Below are 14,577 nucleotides of genomic sequence, written 5' to 3' on the forward strand. Positions count from 1 at the left end.
TCACGCTATAAAATAACGTTTACAATACATGAGAATAGGTATATAGTCACAAACCATAAACTTTTTTCAAATAGGTAAGATCATTTTAAAGAAAATGATTTAGTGATGCTCTCAGCGGTGAAACAGTCCATGTATTTAGGTATCCAAGAACCTTTCTTATAGGGTTAACCAATATCCTACGCCAAGCAGGAGAAGAAATGCCTTAGTAATCCCATAGAGAATTAATCGGTATCCACCCTCCCAGGAAGAATTATGATTATGCACAGTGCTTAAGAGCTTTTACAAGGGAGAGAAAATGCATGCGCTTCTTGGAAATCAAACGACTTCCCCCCCACTCTACCGCCCATCCAAGGGCGTCTCCGGACTGTCACCCACCCTACCACCCTCCCTGTGTTAGGGGTACTGAATCCCATCCAAAAAGACCTGCTTCATCCCCAAGATTGGTCCAGACACCTGTTTACTTGTGCCCAAGCAGTGGTGGCTCTGGTTAAGGAAAGGTAACGGTTGCCCCGCTGGTGCATGCCAAGCCACGCAGCCCCAGCGCCGGGGACCACATACCTTTGTACCTCTCCAGGACATCCTCGTAGGCCTGGAGGTACTCTTGTTCCTCCACATACAGATAAGCAGCAGGAGAGAGGTACCCCGCCATGCCGAAGTTTATGTAAACGATGACTGGCCAATTTCCCTCTCCCCTTCGTAACCCCGGGACAGTATCGTAATCAGCAAGACGCAGTCTTGGGAACTGGGAAAGAGGAAGGAGCAGCAGGCTGGGGAAGAGCGCTGAAGCCGGAGACGCAGAGCAGGGGCGCGAGGGGGCGGCGGGCGCCGGAGCCTGCAGAAGAGACGCCTAGGCCCCCTGGCGGGCCGCGGGTGTGCTGGGCCGCCGGCTCCCGGGAGCCAGAGTCCCTCTCGGGTTTCAGTAGCGGCAAATCTCGGCGAGCCCGGGGGCGGCGACCGGCAGCGCCACGCCACGCGGAGGAGATGGGAGCGCGGCGGGGGCGGGCGGGGGCCGGCGGGCGCCCGGACCCTCTGCGGCCAGCTTGGCCGCTACCCTGACCCCGCGAGGGGTGCCTGCTCCGAGCCAGGCCGAGGCCGCGGCGGCGGCGGTGCGGGAAGACGGGCGCGCTGTCTCCGCCCGGGATGCTGCGCGGCGCATCTGCGGCATTTCCTGGCCGCCGCGCTGCAGACATTCGCCTGCGCCCCCGGAGAGAGGGAGGGCGGAGGGCGGAAGGGAGGGGGCCAGCGCGGCGGTCGGCGCCCGGACTGGCTCGGCTCCGGCCCGGCACCGCTCGGCCCCTCCCTTCCAGGCAGAGCCGCAGTGACCCGGGCCCCCTCCCCCAGCCCGCCCACCCGGGTTGATCGCGCAGCCAAGACGCCCACCCCCGGACACTAGCTTTCTAGCTCCGGATCCCCATGGGCGAGGTTTCTATTTGGGACCCACAACAGGTGCATGGGAAACAAAGCCCGCAGACTACGACCATGGACGGGCACAGCCCCTGCTGAGTGGCCGGCGGCTCCCCCCGGGTAAGGGGTGACCAGGAGGAGTGCTGGAAATACTTTTTTCAGCCCATCTTATGGCATAGGACTGAAGTCACTCTGTGGCAGAACAGGGCCGGGAGGGCCCGGGGATCCGCGCCCAGGGGACATCCCGGGGCCGGGGCGGGGCGGCCTCTGCAGGTGGCCCCGTGCATCAGGGCCTGACAGCCGGGCCGCGCCTGCGCCTGCGCGCCCGGCCTCCCCGCCACTGCCCGAGGACCAGCCCGCGGTCCCTCCCTTCTGCCCCCCAGAGCCCAACGGCGCATCTGCTGCTGCGCTCCGGAGCAGGCCTGTCAGTTCACAACAGCCCCAGATTACTTTCTTACCTCCCTTCTTCTCTCTACTTATTATTCATTCCACATAGTACTAGTACCCATTAAATTGAGTAAAATAGGCACAGTTCCCTTAAATTTGATATATCACATACTAAAATGGGTGAGTTTAAGGGTCCACTGGAGGAACGAACTGGTATGCAGGAATGTAAATGGATGTGTTGGAGACTAATGACTAAAGTCAGATTGCCTTGGATGGAATCCTACCTAGCTCATTACTGTGTGTCATGGGCAAGTTACTTATCCTCTCTGAGCCTCTCCATGAATGAAATGGAGATGAAAATAGTGCCTAGCTCATAAAGTTATGGTAGTAAATGCAGTTTAGAATAGTTCTGGCACAGAGTAAGCACTATATAAGTATTGGCTGCTACTACTAATACTATAATTATTAGATAAACTCGCTCATTGCTAACCATCTGACCTATGTCAACTTCAGCACTTGTCCACATCTTCCCTATTTCCTCCTTTCATATGTACTGACATTTTGCCCTTGACGGTTTTTTTTTTAATTTCTTTTTCGGTGCTGGGTGTTGTGAAATCTGGACCATTTTCCATTAACTCTTAGATGGGGATGAGTTACCCTTGAAGAAAACTGTATACTCTTGAAAAAAATTTACTTAGGTAGAATTGGAGTCCTTAACTCCTCCTCAGCAATTGGCCTATTTTTGTTACTTCAAACAAAGCAAAACCACATCTCTCTTTTCTGATCACTGGTTTATAATCTTAGTCTGATCCCTTGTCCCACTAAGCCTTTAAAAATCACTAGAGTTTTCTTTTCTTTTCTTTTCTTTTTTTGGCAGCTGGCTTGTAGGAGATCCAAACCCTTGACTTTGGTGTTACAAGGCTGTATTCTAGCCAACTGAGGATCCCTAGAGTTTCCTTGCAACTTGATTTATTGTGCATTTATGTGCATATCAGTTCATGAAATAATAAGCAGATTATCATATGGGACACCTTCTTGAAATGAAAGGGTTGACAATTAGATCCCTATCAGTCATTTCATTTACACACCACACATGTATAGACATAGGTCTCTCAAAACTGTCTTGTCTTCCTTAAGTAAGGTTATTGAGGGCATAATCTGAGTCTTTATCAGAGACTGGCACCTTGTAGCACCCAGTTTTATGAATATAGTCAGTATACACTCAGTGATTTTAACTGTCCATTTAAGTAGACAGTCAAAATGAGTAGAAGCAGCATTTGGGGTTGTGGAAAAACAGCCTTTGCCGCCTGCATTCTTGGAATGGAAATATTGGGTCAAAATGCTAATAATAATAGTGTGTGCCACAGGAAAGCAGCAAAAGCACAGCAGTAAAGGGCTTGGCCTCTGGAGTCAAAATTGCCTGAATTCAGATCCTAGCTCTACTACTTCCTAGCCCTATGACCTTGGGGAGTTTCTCTCCCTCTCTCAGCAGATTTCTGAACTGAAAAATAGAAAAAATGATAGTACCCACTTCATAGGGATTTGGGAGACTAAATGAGACAACAAATTAACCGCTTAGAGGAACATCTGGCCATCAGTAAACTATCATTCATAGACCATCTTCCATGTGCCAAAGAGTTTGCAAAACATGCTGCATTCACTATTTTGTTTAATCACCAGAACCATGACCCTTTGATAAAGAAACTGGAGCTGAGAAAAGTTCAGTAAACTGTCCAAGTAAACATACTAGTTAGTGACAGAGGAAGAATTAAAATACAAGTTTGCCTAGTCCAGAGTCTAACTCTGCTTTGATACTTCAATCCAACTTCAAAGAATTCAGATAGGTCAAAAATCCTTATTTTAAAATAGCATTATCACTGACAAACCGTGTACCTTTACATGTACATGAAAAACCCAATTTACAATATCCTATAGCTAAGAACAGCAGATCTGCATTTTTCATATGTAAAAGGCATTTATAAGATGGGTGTTACACAGCTCTTTTCCTTGTATGTTGTCATTTTATTCTCACATTGACCCTGAGAGATAGAAAATGAATATTCTATAGTCTCATATTTTAATATGATAAAAGTACAATAAATGCAAAAGCACTTTTAAAAATAAAGTGTCAGATGTGTGATACCATCACCAATATGACTTTCTGAAATGTAAACCTAATTTCACCTCATTGCTTAAGAACTGTTCAGTGGTTCCTCACCATTTACAGCATAAATAGTCCAGTTGCCTCAGTACTACACATGAGCACCTGCTATTACCTTCCAAATCCCATGCTTAACTATACACATTACTTGCAGTTCCCATTCAAACACATCACCCTACCTTTTTTCTTGTACTTCTACCCTCTGAAGTGGCCTTTCACCAAAATTCCATCAAGCTCTTGAAATCTCAGCTCAAGTGGCACTTCCTCTCAGAAACCTTCCAGGATCCTCCCATACCTCCCTTCTCTCCCCATGTTAATTAGACTGCCCTCTGGGTTTTTTTAATATTAGGTGATTACAGCCATTACAACCAATTTCTCACATCATGTCATAATTGTCTAACACCTACACACCCATTTATCATATTAGACCATAACTTTTTTTAAGGCAGAACTGTGCGCTATTCTTCCTTTCATTGCAGGGGCTCAATAAGTATTTGTTAAATGTGGATGAAAAAGATATCCCAACAGACCATATGGTCTTTTTGACTCAGCAGACATATTCACAATCAATTCTATTTTTATGACATTAAAAACAAATCAAAATATTAAACTTTCACCTCTTTCATTACTAAGTAATGAACACCACAAACATCCTCATGCCATTTCTGAAGCTCCCCCATCTCTTTGAAGGGACAAATTTCAAACGGGTGAATTTCAGGGAAAGTATGAAAATGTGTAATAAAATTAGAAGTCAAAATGTTAATGGTATGTCCTCAAACTATCCACAGCACCAAATTCCCTTAGGTAACCTGTACCCTTATCTTCACACTGGGTGATCAGTTGCTACTTTAATATACAATATATCTGAATCTCATAATTAAGCCACATTATGAATTAAACAGATATTTGTGGACTGGCCCCCAAGTCTATCTGTACATGATTACTGTTTATGATTTGTGTGGCAAACAGCCAATTTACCAATAGTTGTTTAAAACATAGTAGTATATTTCCATACTATTTGTTGTTTCATTTTGTTTTGTTCTATTTTTGAAGAAATCAGTGTAATTTTAAAAGTACGTAACTTTGAAGTCTCAAGTACATCAAGTGCCACCAACATCATAGCTATCTCTACAAACTTAGTGAACATTTTACAATGAATAAGATATGGCCCCTGCCCCCAAGGAGTCCAGTCTATGAACAGCATCAGCACCTGTGGGTACACTGCACTGAAACCCACAGTTCTATTTCTTCCCCATTCACAATGTACACTGATGGTTAGGACCACGAGCTTCTCGTGACTGCCGGCCCAGTAAAGTCTTTCCCAATTTACATAATCTCATTCCCCCTGACAAACACCTACCCTACCCTTCTCTTATAATCCCTTCCTTCACTACCCAAAGCAAATATCCATCTCTGTCAGCAATATCAAAACTCCTAAGCTGGCCAGTTAGCTCAGTTGGTTAGAGGGTGGTGTTGATAACACCAAAGTCAAGCGTTTGGATCCCCTTACCTGCCAGCCACCTGCCCCCCACCCAAAAAAAAAAAAAAAAAAAAACTCTCAGGAAGCACCTTCTACCTTCCATAAAAATGCACAGAACAGGCATCCTGTTTTGATGCCCCAGGCTTGTCCCAAGGCCCCAACTACTCCTCACACACAACCTCCTTTCCCCTAGCTTCCTTTTCTGCTGTGCCAAGCATCTGGTACAAGCAGTGTCTCCTCCTCTCCATTGAGCCTCAGAGCTGCAGGAGGGTTCTCAAGAGGGCAAGGAGGCAGGACTCAGTGACTAAACAATTTCTGGTACTTGAGGAGCAACCCCCCCAGGCCACCCCTGCTCACCCTCACTTGGCTCCCAAGCAGTCCCCATCCCCCCATCTCCTCTCCTTTCCTGCTCCACCCCTCCTCTTCAAAAGCCTGAGTGAGGCCAGCCAGCATCTCACAACACAAGCCAGAAGAAGCTCAGGGCTGTTGCCCCAGAAACCCTGACTAGAGAAGGGCTGGCTATGTACTGTTTGTTTTTTCTGTAATCAGAAAATCCCACTGGGGGGACTCTAGGGGGGATCTTGGCTGCTTTGGTGGCTGGAATCTGGGCTGGTCCCCTCTGGCCCCCACGGAGGAAGAGAAGTACCAACTTTGCATTATAGTGGGAGGCAAAAGAAACGGTGGGAGGAGACCCCCAGAGTTAAGAGAGGGGGAGGGAAGAAAGGAGGCTGCAGAAACCAACTCAAAAAACACCTGGCCTTTGGCCTTTGGCCTTTGCAAGAGAGTCCCCAAGGACATACATCATCCTGCCCTGTTACCATTTCCAAGGGGAAAAAAAAGTTGTGGAGGGAATGGTGGCACCACCAGCCCTGGAAGGAATTCTCATGCACAGAACACACACACGCAAAGCACACAGGCACGGCAGGGCCAGGAGGTGGATTTCCAGTGTTCTCGACTTTCAGCTGGGTAAAACAAGCCATCACTTCTGGGTCAGCTTTTACGGCCAATGCAAGGGAACACCAGATAACGCTGAACAGAAACACTGGCACCTCCCATGTATTAATTAATCAGGAATACATGATGGCTAAACCCTCAAAAGCACTAGGGACAGAAAGATGCTGTAGACATACAAGGCTGACAGGAATGCTACATTAAAAAGGAATGACATCCAAGTTGCTGGAATATGCTCTGTAATCCTGGGTACCAAAAACCATGAATCTACTTGAGTTAAATCTGCGTAGCTCAGTGTCCCCCAAGCAAAAATGAAAATGAAGGCTGCTCTCCCGCAGCTCCCAGCAAAAACATTAGGAATTACTGGAGTTAACACCTTCAGATTGTCGGTGGCTACTATACATAAACAGAAAAGTTTAATGCAGATGTCTGTGAATGTGAATATTTCCTTGCATTTCAAAGGTATCGATTCATACAACCAGAAGGAGAGCCAAACAGCTTAGTCACCAGCAGGCAAGGCAAATCGCTCCATCGGTAAAAGGAGGCATAAAGTAAACACGGTCACCCTCCTCCCCCACCTTGATCACAAATCTCTGCCCAGTGTATGGGCTCCCAGATATGGCCCCCGGGGAGCAGATGGGTGCATTTCCATGACTCTCATCCCCGGCTCCATCCTCTTTCCCGGATGCTCTTACCTGCTATCCTAAGCACTGCCCTCTCGGCAGGGTCCAGCACCGAGCCCCCTTGAATCTTTCTTTTCGATCTCTCATGTTTGGGCAAATTCCAGGGTAAGGTGTCTCCCGGAGCTGGAGATGCCGAGCCAGATTTCTGGCTGAAATCATCCTCATCGGAAAAATCCGCAGAGGAAGACATAGAGCAGCGATAGGACGCATTGCTGGAACTCTACAGAGGATGACACAGAAAAAAGCATTAACAGCAAAATACTCACATACATTCATCAATTTAAACTGAAACCCCTCCTCTCCCCCAAACTGGGTCTGGCATCTTGCACCATCCTCAAAGCTGAGGGGATATACACAAATAAAAAAAATGAAACCCAGGGCTCACCATGTTTTCTTGGCCACGTCTCCGATAGTAGAAACAATACCCAGGCAGTTCCAATACATGAAGATTTGCACAGAGGGAGTGTGTGGCCTGCGGTCCGACCACCAGCTCACAAATGACTGGCCCAACAATGAAGCCAGAATCAACAGCCTTCCTGTTACAAATCTATAGTATTTGGCTCCCCCACCAGGACAGGAGAAACATTTTCCATTACTAGACTGCTGGTTAATTCATTAATGCAACTAACTTGAAGTTTCAAAAACAAAGCACAAATGCAGGATGTTGGGTCCCAACTCCTTTCCGTTTCAAGTCGCCTCACCCCTGGAGACTCCTTTCTGACCAGTTTCAAGCCCCTTGTCCTTGTTATTTAATTTTCTTCATGAGACTAAAGCAGGTTCCCAGCAAAGAGCAAGGAGGGAGGAAGGGCAATTCTGAGAACAGCCTTTTCTTAAGACTAGGAGCACACAAAAGGCTGTTTTCAGAAGCTCAAGGCAGCGCCAATAAACAAACATCTGAACTCAGTTTAGAGTTCTTGAGATCATTTAAACTTCTAGCAAAGTAACAGCTGCCAATAATGTAAATGAGAATGATGCAGTGCCATGACAGGAAACAGAGCTCTTCCCAACTTCCAGTCATTACACAGTGAAATGAGAAACATGATGCTTTTACCAAAGCACTTCGCCTGAAGGCCAGTGCTCCCTTCATCTAGCAGGAGCAAATCTGCAGGGTCATATCTCATGTAAAAGGGTTATATCTTCCACAGAGGGAAAAGGCACAAGACATTATTCCTTCATTCTTTCTTGAGTTATATGTGTAATGATTTAGAGAGCCACTGGCTTACTAACAAAACAAGGATGCTGGCCGTCTGTGCTATGAACAGGGTTATAAATAAAATAAAGTTTCAAAGGGAAGTTTTCGCTTTCTCACTGACAATTCCACCTTGCTGAGGCTACGGGCAAAGATGCAAAACAGGTATAACTTGAATTCCTGAAATGTAAGTTGCAGCCACAGATTCCTAAGAAGCAAGTTGCAGGCAGTCATCAGTGAGGCGTGCTCCAATTTGAGCAAAAACACTGGGCTGCTCACAAAAGCAACTGCTGCACGAACAGGCTGCTGAGCAACATCCCGAAGCACTCACCCAAGGTACGTGAAATCAACTGCAATTGAATCAGGATGACTGGGCTTACCTCAGTCTATTCGGGCACATGGCTACACATGGTCAACATCATCATTTCAACAGTTCACATGATATTGCCCGCAAAGTGAAGTGAAGCATGTAAGATTTATCTCTACCTCTATTCTTTCAAAAAAAAAAAGCAGACTTCCATTTTATTCTATTTGAAATTTCATTGCTTTGGCTAATTTTATTTATTTATTTGGGTTTTGTATATTTTCTTAGTGACAGTAAGGTATTAGGCAAACTTGAGGCAAATAAGTAAATAAAATTGATTTTCTGTATTGTAGCTACAGTCCACAGAGAGTTGTGAGTGGCATTAAGTCAGTCACAGTATGCCATTATCAACCCAATTTATTTTCCCTGCTTTGCTGAGAATTCATTTTGAGCTCTCTGAGGTTTTGTTACTGGCTGGCTCTGTGTAAAAGGGTGACATTCTTATAGACTTTAAAAAGGGTATTGGGTTTCTTTGGTTGCCTTCTGTCTCCCTTAAAATGGCTTCCTACCTGTCCTTATTTAAGGTCATTCTTTATCTATAAGATTATATTTCTTGCTTCCTGCACTATTTTCGTGAGTATGGTAATTTGATTGTTTATCTTTACAGACAGACTTGGGGAATAACTGTTAAAGAACTTCTTCCTTCCAAAAACCACTAGTTATTGGTTTTTACAGAGTAAATTTTTTTAATGACCAGAGTCTCAGCTGATTGAACTACAAAATGTAATTTATGCCATGACATAAACATAATTAATCACATGTAGCCAGATGGGAACAGTTACTGCCCTAGACCCAAGGGTGTTGACTGGTGCAGCCTCTAATCTGGTATTGTCATTGGTAAACAGATAAGAGAGAGAAGAAAGAAAAGACAATCAGCAACACCTCTTTCAGCAATATATCATAGGAAAACACACACTCCACACACAGGCACACATATATACACTCAAACTGAGAGAAATCATATGGAAATTATATATAGCAAAGTCTCTCCCAGTCGGCATGATTCAAGCATTTTAACAATTAAAGTATTAGATTTTTTTCCACAAAATTTTTCATGAACATTTTTTAAATATAAGGTAAACTATACAAAATTAGGCCTATTTGAGCCCTGAAAATTGATAATGAATTCAAATAAAACTGCTTTAAAGTGAATCAATCCTATAAAACTATTGTATTCTTTATTGATTTGAAATGACTTGCCAAATCATGTCACTATCTTAGGGGTTAGAGGAAAAAGTGCAAGAGTGCGGTTCTCTTTTGTTTGTTTTGGGAAAAACAAACATGTTCTCTGACCCAAAGTCCAGAGCCTAACCTTTGATGTAAAGCTTGGAAGGGTAGGACAAAGGAAGAGGGCTCCTATGACCAGCAAAAGCCCCTGGTTCCTATCTATTGTTCTACTCTTGTTGCCTTAGGTTTGATTCATGTTAAGATACAAATATCTATGTCCATCAATCATAAATTTAAAAAATGTTAAATAAATTATAGTATATAATTAAATAAATTATAGTATATCCATACCATGGCTACTCTGCAGCAATTAAAAATGTACTCAATCTCCATTTAGCAAAGAGGAAAGGATTCGTATAGAATGACTCCTTAAAATATCTATGTGTGTACATGTGTGTTTATATGTAAATGGATAGACAAGCACATAGCTAGCTAGGTAGGTAGACAGACAGATAGAAAGACAGACACTTACCAATATATAAATGGTGGTTATTTCTGGGTAAGGACTAACATTATAAATAGATTTAATTTTATTCCGCCTAATTTTTTAATGCAACACAAATACACAAAAAGATTATCAAAAAGAAAAAGATAATATGTCAAGGGTCATAGAAAATATCAAAGACCCTATGAAAAATAACTATTTAAGCCAGTGCTTTTAACCATTTTGGGCTCATGGACAGCCCTGAAAAGTTAATGAAATCTATGGAAACCTCTCTCCAGAACAAAGTACATAAACAAATACACACAAACTCTGCATATAATTGTATGGGATTCACTGACCCATTGACCCCAGGTTAAGACCCCAATTCACACCATCATTTGTCATCACCACTTGGCATGTATGTTCAGAACAAGAGAAACAGGAAAGAGCTAGAGTAAGCATACCAAAGAGGGGAAATGGTAATCAGGGTAGTAAAGATAAAGTTGGCCTGGATCATATTTTTAACATTTGGCCTCTTTTTTATAAAGGACCATGAACCATCTCTAGACTGATATTGAAGCTCTACAATCCAAAAAACACCAGATTGTGGGGAAAAAACAAAACAAAAAACAAAAACCCTGTACTTTGTTTTCTACTACCCAGTTATTAAAACAGTTTTAACAATTGAATTAGATCACTAAAGGCTTTAAACTGACTATCCTAATTGCCAATTCATTCACATAGTGTAAAAACAACCCAAACCTCCTAAAGTCAGGATAATTACATAATGCAATATTTTAAGAAGGGGAACTGACTGAACAATAACTTCTTTAATAGAAACCCTGGTGGGGGATCTGAGATAAGTACAATGGAACTGCCTAAATTGGATGTTGCCCAGCCTTAGCACCCTGATCTGGAAGAAAGTGCCAGGAAATTAATTGTCTTGGCATTAGGCATTATCTAAAGTTAATGGAAAAACAAGTGCAGAGATAAGGGTTTATACAATAGCCAGACTTTTAGAATCCCAGAGGGCTAAAAAGTAAACTTTCACAAACCCGCACACATCATTTATGCACATTTCTGTATATATATTTCCAAACATTTACAAAAATAAAAAACAAATTAAAAGCACGTGAGGAAACAATTAGACAAATCCTGATTACGGGGCATTCTACAAAATAACTGTTCTAGATTCTTCAAAAAGATCAGTGTCATAAAACATACACATCCCCAAAGGGCGACTATTCTAGATTTTAAAAGACAAAAGAGAGGCTGGTCTAGTAGCTCAGCTGGTTACAGCACAGCCTCATAAAATCAAGGTCACAGAACCAGCCAACCACCAAAAAAAAAAAAAAAAAACAAATAAAAGACAAAGAGACATAACAAATTCAAGAACCTTGATTGGATACTGGATTGATTTTTTCTGAAAGCTAAAAAGACATTTTTGAGAAGATTAGGAAAATCTGAACATGGATAGTTTATTAGATGACAGAAAATTATTGTTAATTTTTAAAGGCGTGATAATGGTACTATGGTTATGTAGGAAAGTGTCCTTATTCTTAGAAGATGCAAGCTAAAGAAACTTATGATGTATGCACTTACTTCCAATTGTTTCAATAAAAACAGAGAGAACTAGTAAATGTGACAATAGATCAATAAAAAGTATTCATTGGACTATTCTTTCAGCTTTTCTGTAAATCTGAATATTGTCAAAAGAAGAATGAGGGGAAATACATAGCAAGGTCTTTTTCAGTTTTTTAAAGTGCTGCTTAGTCTAGGTCTGGTCTCATAAGATCAAGATTCTCAGGTTGCAAGGACATAGCGATAGTTTCGATCTAAGTAATTTCTCATAGCATTTCTTCATAAACACTTAGAGAAGCATCAGAAGCAGTAGCCTATGTCAACAAGTCACCATAGAAAGGTGATCTGCTTGCCTCAGTCCTATGTCTAATTTTAGACAGAAAGATAGAAATTCCTCTGTGTTATTTATTTAATAAACAGTCTGGTGAACACAGGTCGGTTTGATATCATATAATTTTTGATATTTTATAAAGCAAAAAAAGACATCAAAATTTAGAAAAATTGAATATCCAATTTTGTTTTTAATCCCCTTAATTAGGTTAAGTATAAATACTAACTTCTTACATGTTGTATAAATATACATGGTATGGCCCAAGATTATCCTTATATACTCATTTTTTATTTAGAAAGAAGTCAAAAAGCAAGAGCACATCATCTGATTTCAGAGATCCAAGGGAAAACAGCCTCTAACACAAATAAATACATTTAGAAGAAAACAGTTAAGAAAAAATGTAAGAAAGTGTGTTTAACCCATTGAAGAGAAAATGAAATATGAAAACTTTGGAGACTTTATGCTTGCCTTACTTAAAAAAAATGTTCAAAACTACTTAAACAAATTCAAGTAATCCTTCATCAAATAAATAGCTCTTAATTAGTCTCTCATCTGGAAATCATCTTTAAGTGGTAAGGCTGGATTGTTGAGGCCTCAGCTGGCTCCGAGTCCCTCCTTTGGCGGGAGATTTACAGGAGCCCTTAACACTGACAGGCAGAGGAATCTGGGTGGAGCTAGAGAGGAAGGGGAGATCAGAGGGAGGGGAATCTGGAAGGTTATTGCTTGGTTCTGACTCAAGGGAGGAGGCTTCAGGCAAAGAATAAAGGAAGTCAAAGGTTTCTTTCTAGGTGGAGAAAGTTCATCAGCCTACAAAAGAACAATGGAATTCCAGCACAATATAATGATTGTGCACTGGTTGGAGCATTTCTTGGTACTATATTTCTGGAGAAACTGCGCTTGCCAATGGGACACAGAAGGGAGAAAATTTCCAATATTGTTTTCCTCTAGCTGTGTGGCCTCTCTCACAGCTATATAAGGTAACTATCAAAAATTCATTTCCTTTTTTTTTTTTTAAGGTTGAATAGTAGTCCACTGTGTATATATATACCACATTTTCTTACCTATTCAACCACTGATGGACACTTAGGTTGATTCCACATCTTGGCTATTGTGAATATGCTGCAGTGACCATGGGAATGCACACATCTGTCCAACATATTAAGTTCAGTTCCCAGTAGGAGCACTGAGACATTCTGCAAGACTTCATTCTTTCAATTTAACCAGTGTAGTCTAAGCAGATGCATCACTTATTGAGTGACTATAATCAGTGACTATACTAAGCATTTTCACTTACTATCTTATTTAATAATCATTGCAATCCAAAAAGGAAGCACATGTTTAGATAGCTTAAGTAACTTGTCCACAGTCATTCTGTCAGTACAACATGGGACCAGGATTTCCATATGGGTCTTTTTGACTCCAAAGCTCTTGACTTCATGTCACTAAGAGACCTAAATTGTGGTCCCAGGCACCACAAGAACATATAACATGCTCAAAGCCCTCAAAGATCTTACATATATTTGAGAAGCCCAAAAGGATTAGACTTGTTCTGGATTCAGTACTAGCCATAAAGCACAGATATGACCGGGAAACAGGTGTCAGTTCAAAATAAGGAAAAACCATCACAAGGACTGCTTTGTATATAGTGAACATCCTCCTACTCCAAGGGATCAAGCCTCCACTTACTCTGTGGTCCTATGTACTCCCACATCTCCACAAATCTTCCCAAATAGATTACAAAACTGTAAAAACTATGTTAAGTATCAAAATACCGAATTTTTCTGAAGTTGTAAAAATCTTTCAAAAATGTCACAGACATCTTTTTTTTTGCAAGTTCACCTTAATCCAACCATATTAAAATAATGGAAATAAAGACATCAAGAACTAATTTGTACTTGAGTATCTACAAATAGTCTTTCTAAACAGAGAAAGGACATATTAAATAACTTACCTAAAAGAAAAGCAAATATATCTCTGAAAATAGTCCCACAAAACAGAAACACTTAGGCAGATAAACTCAAATACTGAAAATATATCTTTAACTCGAGAACACTTAGTCTTATATTTTAAATAGATGTTTTTCTATGTCAATCAATTAAAAAAATGTCTCAAGCCCCCACAGGCTTCTTTCCTGAAGGAGCTTGAAATCTAGCAGGGAGAGCAGAGATGATAAAATAGCCAACTTATAATTAAATATCATCATCTTATCTTATTATGCTTAATAATATGTCTCCCAATGAAAAAATATAAATATATACATAACAATATGGTTGGTAGTATAAAGTAAATTCAGAGAGAGAGGCTGAGGCAAACAGACTGGAGCATCTATAGTCCCTTCAGAAGTCAGGATGGAGATGCAGGTGTTCCCCACCTCCCTTTCTCTTCTAAGAATATC

The 14,577-nt window shown here is 41.8% G+C and overlaps 1 protein-coding gene across 6 annotated transcripts in view; it reads right to left on the reverse strand.

Annotated features, from left to right (window-relative positions):
• The window catches only part of DST (dystonin), a 424,928-nt gene that overhangs the window by 337,770 nt on the left and 72,581 nt on the right, over nt 1-14,577 (reverse strand). For 4 of the 6 annotated variants that reach the window (XM_063097801.1, XM_063097800.1, XM_063097799.1 and 1 more), the window contains exon 4: nt 7,079-7,286. In XM_063097801.1, the coding sequence (XP_062953871.1) occupies nt 7,079-7,286 (208 nt within the window). Of the gene's footprint in view, nt 1-558; nt 1,052-7,078; nt 7,287-7,451; nt 7,513-14,577 lie in introns of those variants that run through there. The other 2 variants (XM_063097802.1, XM_063097803.1) reach the window with 2 other exon arrangements.

This window comes from Cynocephalus volans, chromosome 5 (assembly GCF_027409185.1).
Source record: "Cynocephalus volans isolate mCynVol1 chromosome 5, mCynVol1.pri, whole genome shotgun sequence".
NCBI classification, from domain to species: Eukaryota; Metazoa; Chordata; class Mammalia; order Dermoptera; family Cynocephalidae; genus Cynocephalus; species Cynocephalus volans.